Below are 10624 nucleotides of genomic sequence, written 5' to 3'. Positions count from 1 at the left end.
GGGGGGGGGGGGGGGGGGGGTATATCTTGTTGCACTCCTTACCGGATAAAGATACCTGTTAGACAGGTGGGTGCTTGTAGTGACCACGTATGGCACTGTGAATAAACTGAATTTGCATAAATGTCACCAGCACACCAATATTCAGTGAAAAAAAACAAAAGTCCATTTCTTGTAAAAATATTGCCATTCAAAAACTAGCACTTTTCGGGGGCCACGCAGGGTCCCCTTCATTCTGAGCCTGATGAACGGGACCCTGCGTGGCCCTGAAAGCGCTAGTCTTTGAATGGCAATATTCCTACAAGAAATGGACTTTTGCTTTTTTTCACTGAATATTGGTGTGCTGGTGACATTTAGGCAAATTCAGTTTAATCCAATCCAAACGCCAAACATGGTTTTGATTGAGAAAGATCCATAAGCACTAACTTTTTAATGTATATGTTGTTAAAGTAGAAGCAGCAGTATTGTGTATTGGTGTATTGGTTAGTACTTCTGCCTTGCAGTAATAGGGGGTCCCGCTAAATTCTGGCCAGGTCACTATCTGCAAGGAGTTTGCATGTTCTCCCTGTGCTTGCATGGGTTTCCTCCCACACACCAAAGACATGCTGGAAGGTTAATTGACTCCTCTCTGAATTGGCCCTGTATGAATGTATGAATGTATGTATGTATGTATGTATGTATGTATGTATGAAAGGGACCTTAGATTGTAAGCTCCTTGAGGGCAGGTACTGATGTAAATGTGCACTGCGCTGTGTAAATTGTTAGCGCTATATAAGTACCTGTAATAAATAAATAAACTTCAGCCATAACATTTTAGTTTTTAGGCTTGCATAAAGCAGGTGAAGGTGAAGGTGCTTTTCACTCACCTCATAGTTCTAGCCGACCTGTGACAATGAGACTGTCACAGGTCGGCTCAGTAGATCGGGAGGTGAGCGAACACATACCGGCGTTCGCTCACCTCTCGATCCTGTCACGGCTCTCTGCCGTGACAGGGGAGGGGCTGGATTCCCCCCTCCCCGCTCAGATCCGCCAGCGCTGACTGGCGGAACGGCTGGGGGAGGGGGCGGGTACAGCTGGCTCTGCCTCTAGATAGGCAGAGCCAGCTGTCAGTCACGCATCTGGGTGGATCCCGGCACAAGTGGGCGGATCCCGCTTCAGCGTCTCAGTATACCACGAGCAGTAGCTCGCGGTATACTGCGGCGTCTCAGTATACCGCGAGCTACAGCTCGCGATATACTGAGCCTAGGGTGACGGGAGGACGCTAGTTTGTGTCCTCCCGTTACCCTAAGGAGAACTATGGGGAAAAGTATCAACCCCATAGTTCTCCTTTAAGTTTTTATTGTTTTTCTGGGGAGTTTTGCCCTCCTCATCATGCTGATCATACATTAAATGTGGATAAAGCCAGCCACAAAATGTATACAGAGTTTCTCAATTTATATTTAAAAAAGAGCTTTGAGTCGTTATTTGTGTTTCTGTTGGAAAAATCGTCGACCTTTTTTCTGTCCCCCTGTCTGTGTAGAAAGTAAAGTCACGCAGACAGAAATAAAAACCTAACAACTACTATTTCCCCCTTCTAGCCAAAACTTTAAAAGTTGCACGTTTTTTTGTGATACCTTTTGTGATGTTGGGGAGCTCACAGAGCACTCGCACAGCGTTTTTCCATTAACGAACAGTCTTTATTTTTCTTTCAAAAGGCAGACAATCAAGAAGTCCAACATAAAATAGCTTGCTGCAGCAGAATACATGCATTGGCTCACCAATCACCGAGTTGTTCCATACACTCACGGTGCCCCAGTCTTTTAATAATTCTCTCTTGCAGCACTGCTGCTCCGGCCTCAATAATCAGGGCCACTGTCTGGTTCCCCCAGACAACGGCAATAACATGCCAATCCTCACAACAGACTTCACAAACCTGGCCTCCACACTGACTCCCAGGTGGAGCTCTCCTGTCTCCTAGGTGCGGCCCTGAACACAGCCCAGCACACTCTTCATGAGGGATGTGCACAGGTGCACAATTAGGTGCTGGTTACTACCAAAGCATGGACCCAGGAATGGAGATTTCCTCCCACCCAGAGCTCTAAGAAACCTCCTGGCTCCAGGATCTCAACTGTGATCCAGAAAACCCGGAAAGGACTGAAAAGGCTGTTCTTTCCTGGTACAAGTAATTTCTTCCTGGAGCCACTCAGCCCCTCTGGCTGAGAACCCTGGGTGACTTTGAGGCCACCCAACACCGTGGTATTGCCACGTAATGCCACACTTTGTATAGACTAACTCTAATTTTTTTAAGGATGCAAGAAAAAAAAAAAGCAAGATAAAAATTGAAAGTGACAATGCATAAAAAAGGGGAAAATACAAATACATGGAAAACTACTATGGGGAAAAACACTGACCCCATAGTTCTCCTTTAAATAAACCAAATTACCTTTAATACCAATAAAATGCACATCGGGTATCTGTCCAGCGTTATCAAATTTTGGATCTCTAGAGCACACATTCATAGACAGAACAACAAAGAGATACAATGAAATACAACTGTTTTCTCCATTGCACATATCAATGGTAATGGCTGTTGTGAAATGTTTGCGATAAATAGATGACGGTTGGTAAGGGCTTAGGAGTGTTTTAGAGATAAGAAGTCCTGGCACACTTCACACTTAAGTGTGAGCTGGAGAGAGTGAAAGTCTTTTTGGAATGCCCATATACCTTTGATCGGAGGTTTGAAGTAAAACAGACTTCCCTGACATAGGCAATAACTTCAGTTTATATTTTAGAGGCACGTACAATGTGTACAATGTGTACAGTGTATGTTACTATTCAGTTCACAGCCAGGGATAGTTTTCATGAGTTTGCATTTATATTCCAACCTCTCTTTTTATGATTTAAAGTTCTCCATTATGACTGTATTCCTGAGGTCATTCATGCTGTGGCCTAACACTCTCACCAACAGAGTCCTGGGGGACATTTTAGAGACATAATTAGGGATCTGTAGTGGAGAAGTACCCTGTATCGTGTACTCCTGTGTCGTGTACTCCTGTGTCGTGTACTTCTGTGTCGTGTCAAGCGCGGAAGCCACCACTTGTTTTGTACAAGTGATCCTGGTGATGTCGTCGAGATCACTTGTATGCAGCGCCTGCAGGTCTGCCATTCTCCATTGCGGGGGGGGGGGGTGGCGGTTAGGGGGGCGTATTGAGGAACCTGGCCTTGGGGCAGCAGAGAGAGTAAATCCGGCCCGCTTCTACTGCCATGCTGGTACTGGTACTTTGTGTTCTGCATGCTTACTGTGGCCCCAGTACTGGTATCCTATGTCCTATATTTCTGCTGTCACCCTGGTACCCTATGTCCTATACTTCTTGTGTTCTATACGCTTGCTGTCATCCCTTTACTGGTACACTGGGTTCTATACTCCTACTGTGGCCACAGTACTGGTACCCTGTGTTCTGTACTGCTGCTGTCATCCCGTTACTGGTACCCTGTGTTCTGTACTCCTACTGTGGCCCCATACCCTGTGTTCTGTACTCCTACTATGGCCCCAGTACTGGTACCATCCCAGATAGCAAGGATAACTTGCCACAAACTTGTGTCGGGGTTAAATTGTAATTTTGTTAACTTGCTGCACATATTCCTGGCAAGTTGTAGACTTGCAGAACACTCGCAGCACAAGTTCTAGTTGACACTTTTTGAATTTGTAGCAAATTTGCTTGGCAAGTCTACAGCAAGAGTCCTGCAGGTCTTAGCAAGAGCTCTGCAAGCTCGCTGGTCTGGAGACTTGCAGTGCAGACTTGCTGTAATTGTGCAACAAAATTGTGAAGCGCGGCAAGTCTGCAAGAGTTTAGCAAGTCATTTTCAAATTTGCAGCACAATTTCTTGCTATCTGGGATGTGTTCTGTACTCCTGTTGTCACCCTGTTACTGGTAACCTGTGTACTCTACTTCTGCTTTCACTCCACTACTGGCACCCTGTGTCCTTTACTCTTGCTGTTACCCTTGTACTGGTACCCTGTGTATTATACTTCTACTGTCAGCCTGGTACTGGTACCCTGTGTATTGCACTCCTACTGTCAGCCTGGTACTGGTACCCTGTGTATTGCACTCCTACTGTCAGCCTGGTACTGGTACCCTGTGTATTGTACTCCTACTGTCAGCTTGGTAATGGCACCCTGTGTATTGTACTCCTACTGTCAGCCTGGTAATGGTACCCTGTGTATTGTACTCCTACTGTCAGCCTGGTACTGGTACCCTGTGTATTGTACTCCTACTGTCAGCCTGGTAATGGCACCCTGTGTATTGTACTCCTACTGTCAGCCTGGTACTGGCACCCTGTGTATTGCACTCCTACTGTCAGCCTGGTACTGGTACCCTGTGTATTGTACTCCTACTGTCAGCCTGGTACTGGTACCCTGTGTATTGTACTCCTACTGTCAGCCTGGTACTGGTACCCTGTGTATTGTACTCCTACTGTCAGCTTGGTAATGGCACCCTGTGTATTGTACTCCTACTGTCAGCCTGGTAATGGTACCCTGTGTATTGTACTCCTACTGTCAGCCTGGTACTGGTACCCTGTGTATTGTACTCCTACTGTCAGCCTGGTACTGTTACCCTGTGTATTGTACTCCTACTGTCAGCCTGGTACTGGCCCCCTGTGTATTGTACTCCTACTGTCAGCCGGGTACTGGTACCCTGTGTATTATACTCCTCCTGTCTGTGATGTGGGTATTTTTGCAGGTTTCACATCTATAGCTTGCAGGAAAACTTCCCATTTGTGTTGCTCTGTTTAGGGTGCTTCTCAAACTTAGTTGTTTTAGATCAAAGACGCAAAATTATTTAAGATGGCTAACATGGTCCGACACTAAAAATAAATGAATTACACATTAAGTAAACAAAGGTATCGGTTAATAAAAGGTGAATTACAAATTAAGTACTCCATTACTAACTTCAAGCTTCCCTGTCCATCCTTGTGCGTGAGCTTTTTTCTTTTAGATATAAGTCCCCGACTGGAACTATCAGAATAATTCATTGCTGGTGTGTGAGAGATATCATCGTCATCAGTATTTTTGCTTCCGTCAGGTTGGCGGCTATTGGGACAAATCCTGCAGCACGGTCACCCAGCTGAAGGAAGGTCTGAATAGAATTTTGTGCCTTATCCCTTATAACGTCATAAACCAGCCGGTCTGGGAGTGTATCATGCCGGAGTGGCTAGAGGCCATCAGAACTGAGGTGCCGGACCTCCAACTCAAAGAGTTCCGAGAGGTCCTCAGGTCAGTTGGACATGGCGTGCTTTAAAGGGGTCAGCAAACTGAAAATGTGAAAACTTCTCCCTTTTATGCTGTTTTTATTTGATGAATATACCACTGAAAATTTTATTTTATATCTCTTCAATAAGAAGTTTATTGGCCCCATACATTTTAACATTCTGCTTCCATTTTATTTTGTGTCTGTACTGATGACATCTTCTGGTTCATTCTCAGTAAAATGTTTGACATCGAGCTGTGCCCGCTGCCCTTCTCTATGGAAGAGATGTTTGGGTTTATCAGCTGCCGATTCACCGGCTATCCATCCTCCGTCCAGGAACAAGCTTTACTGTGGCTACATGTGAGTTCTTTGTATATATTACTTATTCTTTAGTAAGGAAATGTGACTCCATGAATATTGTCTTCCCCATCAAGCAGGACCAAACTTCCTACGTAGACACCTCCTCTATCTTCCTGTCATTGTCATTCATTCCTAAAGAGTCCTAAAGAGAAATAATGATGATATGCTTTACTAGTGATTCAATGGCATTACTATGTGCTTATATGCTAATGTTAGGTTCTTTATATCAGCCTTTCTAAACCCGGGGGTGCCTTCTGCTTTCCTCAGGGGTGCCACGAAATGTTTGCACACCATCATGCCTTTCAAAAGGGGGCTCCTGATGTGAATGGGGGTAGGGCTTCTGATGTGAAGAGAGCTCCTGATGTAAAGGTGGGGGGCTGCTGATGTGAAGAGGGCTCATGATGTTTTCTAATGTGAAGAGAGCTCCTGATGTGAAGGTGGGGGGCTTCTGATATGAAGAGGGCTCATGATGTGAAAGGGGGGGTTCTAATGTGAAGAGAGCTCCTGATGTGAATGGGGTATGGGGGCTTCTAATGTGAAGAGAACTCCTGATGTGAATGTGGAGGCTTCTGATGTGAAGAGACCTCCGGATGTGAAGTTGGGGGCTTCTGATAGGAAGAGGGCTCATGATGTGAAGGGGGGGGTTCTGATTTGAAAGGAGGGACTCTTAAGTAAGGAGAGGAGCTCCTAGCGTGAAAGTGGGGACACTGATATGAAAGGGGTTCCTGATTTGAAGGGGTGTACTCTGATTAAGGGGGGACCTGATGAATCTGTGAAGTGGGAACCACTTTAGTGTGTTTTGGCATGGGGTCTCCCTTTAAAATCCATACCAGATCCCTCTCTGGGATAAGGGTCCGGTATGGATTTTAGAGGGGTCACACACCTTTTTTAATGATAAGAAAGGCAGAATTCTGATGTGAATGGGGGGGGGGCTTTGATATGAAGGGAGGCTCTTGATTTGAAGGGGTGTACTCTGATGAAGGGGGGGCCACTTATTTGTGCTTTTGCATGGGGTCTCCCTTTAAAATACATAGGAGATCCCTATCTGGGACAAGGGTCTGGTATGGATTTTAGAGGGGCCACACACTTTTTTTCACATTTAAATTTTTTACATCTTGGACTGGGGTGCCTCAATATTTTGCATACTTTTAAACGGTGCCGTGACTTAAAAGCGGTAGAGAAATGCTGATTTGTATAACAACAAGTTGGCTTGATAGAATGACTTAGCAGAAAGATGTTATTGAAACAAATTGCTGTTCCTCTAATCCTTGGAATGTCTTGTTGTGGAACACAGAGGCACTTAGTCTCCTTGTTCTACAGTGAGATATTTGGAAGTCTGGAGGTCGGTCAGAGATAATAGAAATAAATGCCTCTTGTATGTTAATGATGTGCTGCTTTTGGGGAATGGTTGCCTCCCGGTTTCATCCAGAGATCAGATCCTTGGTACATCTGTTATGTCTGAGGATCTCTTTGTTTTAATCTTTATCTTTACTTTGTAACTCTTCTCTTCCAAATTAAACTTTCAAAACCTTCAACCGGGTTGTTGATTTCCTTATCACTTCATTTCACAGGTTTTGTCAGAACTCGACATTGTGGTTCCTCTCCAGCTGTTGATCAGCATGTTCTCCGATGGGGTGAACTCGGTGAAGGAGCTGGCCAATCAGAAGAAAGTCCGTATCACTGAGCTGTCCGGGAACATTCCTGGAAACCGGGTAAACAGGACTAACATTTCTGCTTATAATATGCAGATAGTTAAATTATTAAATGAAATCTTTCCATTTTCATTACATATCTTATTTTATACCCAGTGTTGTCATCCCTGCGTCTCTCTCTCTATGCAATGCAGGCAGATCATTGCTGGTGCGAGGGGCCGGCAGGGTGCTGCCCTACTGAAAACTGATAGCCGTAGTAATGCCCACATGCAACGCTGAGCCTTCATGATTGAAAGAACTGAAATCTAATGAATGAAAGGGGTGGGCTAGGGACAGTCAGGTTGGGGAGCAAAGGTCTAGATGTTGCTGGACATTCTCCAGCCAGGAAATGAGGCGGGGCTCTATCTGACTTGCTGCAGCTTCTAATGTACATTGAGAGAAGCTCGCAGTGTGCTGTGACATCGGAGGAAGCAATTTCATTCCAGGAGAGGGGCCGGTACAACTGTGCAAGACTGAAGGGAAGTCTGGAGTTCAGCTTTAAAGCTAATGTATGATTTTAGGGTTTAGATCTACTTTAAAAACAGAACCCCAGGTAAAGGTCATAGGTGCTGATTCATGAAGGTGTGACTGTACATACGGCAGTCAGAAAGTGCTCTTAAGGCATGCTAAAATGGCCTCTCTGCCAGGTGTGTCCCGAGGGCGGGGGACACCCGGAGCGGAGACCGCCGTGACGTCACCGTGCAGGAGCGTGATGTCACCACGCGCGTGCGCGATGATATCATCTTATTTACGCCTGCCGGCGGACATATTAGTGATGGACACCGGCAGAGAGAGGAGGGGACGTTCACCCGGCGGGATGAGTTATGCCGCCGGGTCCCCTCCTTACTCCTGACATTTCAGAGGGGGTGACACCAAAATAACTATCAGTCATTTTGGTGTCACCCCTCCAATGGTTCCACCCGGGTGTGGGCCGCAACCCCCTTGTGACACCACTGCTCTCTGCCACTGCAGCATGAGTGTCCATGAAGTCAGGATTTTAATTACGTGCCCCATCTACAGTATATGCCCTCTATTACTCCTGTAGCTGCAAACATCCTCCATATGCACAATACTGTACTCTGGGTGATCTTGGTGTGGAGAACCTTAACCTGCAGCAGGTTTCACTACTATTGACCTATGAATTTTCCTCTGCTTCCATGTCGCCTATATTGATGGTTCTCCATTTCCCTTGCAGAGTAGCATTGCTTCAGATCCAGGGCGTCGGGTTCTGCACAGCATGCTGAGTCCTTTCCCGAGCCCCTTTCACAGTCCCTTCCGGAGTCCCATGCGCAGTCCTTTCCGGAGCCCCTTTAAAAACTACGGACACCCCGTGGGAAGGACCATCGATTTTGACTGCGATGAGGAGGAAATGAACCTAAACTGCTTTATCCTCATGTTTGATCTCATATTAAAACAGGTATTGTAACCCAGATCCCAACGGCCCTGTCCTTCCTTATTTATTACAGGTATTTATAGTGCCAACGATGTACAGATCGCTTTACACAGTGCACATTCACATCAGTCTCCGCCCTCAAGGAGCTTACAATCTAAGGTCCCTATTTCACATACACACACTAGGGCCAATTTAGACAAGAGCCAAACCTACCAGCGTGTCTGGGTGGAAACTGGAGTACCCGGAGGAAACCCACACAAAAACATATGCATAATGCACCAACATGCACATAAATCCTGAAAGGTACCAAACACAAGGCACACCTCTGCTCCTCCCCTAAAGGTGGCCATACACTGTACAACCATCGCAAGATTAATCGTACGATTCTCGGCTGGTTTTCTAACATGCTCCTTAGACAAAAGACGTGCGACCGTACAGTAGAAACGGTCGCACGTCTTCGTTCACACTGCTCGATTCTCGTACGATCGTGGGATTTCGTGCGAGAATCAAGCAGTGTATGGGCACCTTAAGGGAAGTGATTGACAGTGTCTCACAGGTGCTGCCCATGAGGAGCAGCATAGGCGTGTCTTGTTTTTACTGTCCTTTCTTGCTTGTCTTTTTAGCTACCTACACAGCATGCAAAAATGTAAAAAAAATATGATATAATAATAAGTAATTAAATAAATATTTTAAAGCTTTTCAAAATATTATTTTTTTTATTTTTTTATTTCAAAATATACAGTTATTCGTTCTCTGTGCACAGCGAGTGCACAAAGCGAGCAATACAATGGTACAATTGTGTACAAGCTAAGTCATGTGATGTTATTGCTGATATACAGTAGTGATCACATGATCAGGATCCTTAGTGATCATTAGTAAAGACGGGGGGCTGTCCGTGACTAAGCTGCATGTTCCTATCTGTAAAAGGGAACGTAGATTAACTTTCCCCTGGCATGGGCCATCACTCTGAGGAAGTTAGGCTATAGCAGCGGTGGGCAAACTCTGGCCCTCTCTCTGCCTCTGGGAGTCATGCCTGTGGCTGTCAGAGTATTGCAATGCCTCATGGGATTTGTAGTTGCCCCACAGCTGGAGTACCGGAGTTTGCCCACCCCTGGTCTATACTGTAGCTGGTGGGTGGGGATGGGTTATGTTGGTTGGTGTGCGTCTTGTTTTTCTATTTATTTTGTGCTATAGGTTGTTCCTTCCTTTTTTTGTTTAAAGGTGAGATACAGTACGTGTGGCTGTAGAAGGAAACACTAGATTCTAAGCTCCTGTGGGGCAGGGACTCATAGGATTGGCTTTGTGTTCCCAGTAGGGCAGTGGTGGTCAATTTACTAGGTAACAGGGGGTCTCATCTGCGGCCCCTGACACCCCCAGTGGGCGGCACATAATATTAAGTATATGTAGTGGTAGAGAAGAATGGCCAGGGACTGTGGATACAATGGTGGAGAAGGTCAGAGACTGATGACATGCTACAGGTGTAGCTGAAGGCGGGAGACATGCTTCAGGAGACTAGATACTGAGGATATGTTACAGGATCACTTCCATTACAGCCCCTTTACGTGTTAATGCTCCCTCTATTGGCTACCGGGACCTGAGGGCCACAGCATGAGTAGAAGAGGGCTACAGGTTGGGCACCAGCGCTATAGAGAATATTTCAGTGCAACATAGATGGGAAAATTATAACGGGATGAACCTGCTTGTTGTGTTCCAGATGGAGCTGCAGGATGACGGCATCACGCTGGGTTTGGAGAACAGCCTACCCAAGGACATCATCTCCATCATAAACAACGTGTTCCAGGCCCCCTGGGGGGGCTCCCACACCTGTCAGAAGGACGAGAAGGCCGTGGAGTGCAGCCTGTGCCAGTCCAGCATCCTCTGCTACCAGATGGCCTGCGAGCTGCTGGAGCGGTTGGCGCCCAAGGTGGAGATACGCCTGGTGGTATGTAATCCCG

General features: G+C 46.1%; 1 protein-coding gene across 1 annotated transcript in view; it reads left to right on the top strand.

The window, feature by feature from the left end:
- Positions 1-10624, top strand: part of UNC79 (unc-79 homolog (C. elegans)) — a 97302-nt gene that overhangs the window by 28911 nt on the left and 57767 nt on the right. The window contains exons 13-17 of the mRNA XM_018559398.1: positions 5061-5251; positions 5462-5585; positions 7157-7297; positions 8472-8693; positions 10384-10611. Coding sequence (XP_018414900.1) covers positions 5061-5251; positions 5462-5585; positions 7157-7297; positions 8472-8693; positions 10384-10611 — 906 coding nt within the window. The remainder of the gene's footprint in view (positions 1-5060; positions 5252-5461; positions 5586-7156; positions 7298-8471; positions 8694-10383; positions 10612-10624) is intronic.

Source organism: Nanorana parkeri, unplaced genomic scaffold, assembly GCF_000935625.1.
Source record: "Nanorana parkeri isolate BGI_ZX_2015 unplaced genomic scaffold, ASM93562v1 scaffold392, whole genome shotgun sequence".
NCBI lineage: Eukaryota > Metazoa > Chordata > Amphibia > Anura > Dicroglossidae > Nanorana > Nanorana parkeri.
Note: the sequence above shows the minus strand (reverse complement) of the source record. Positions and strands in the feature narration are given on the sequence as shown.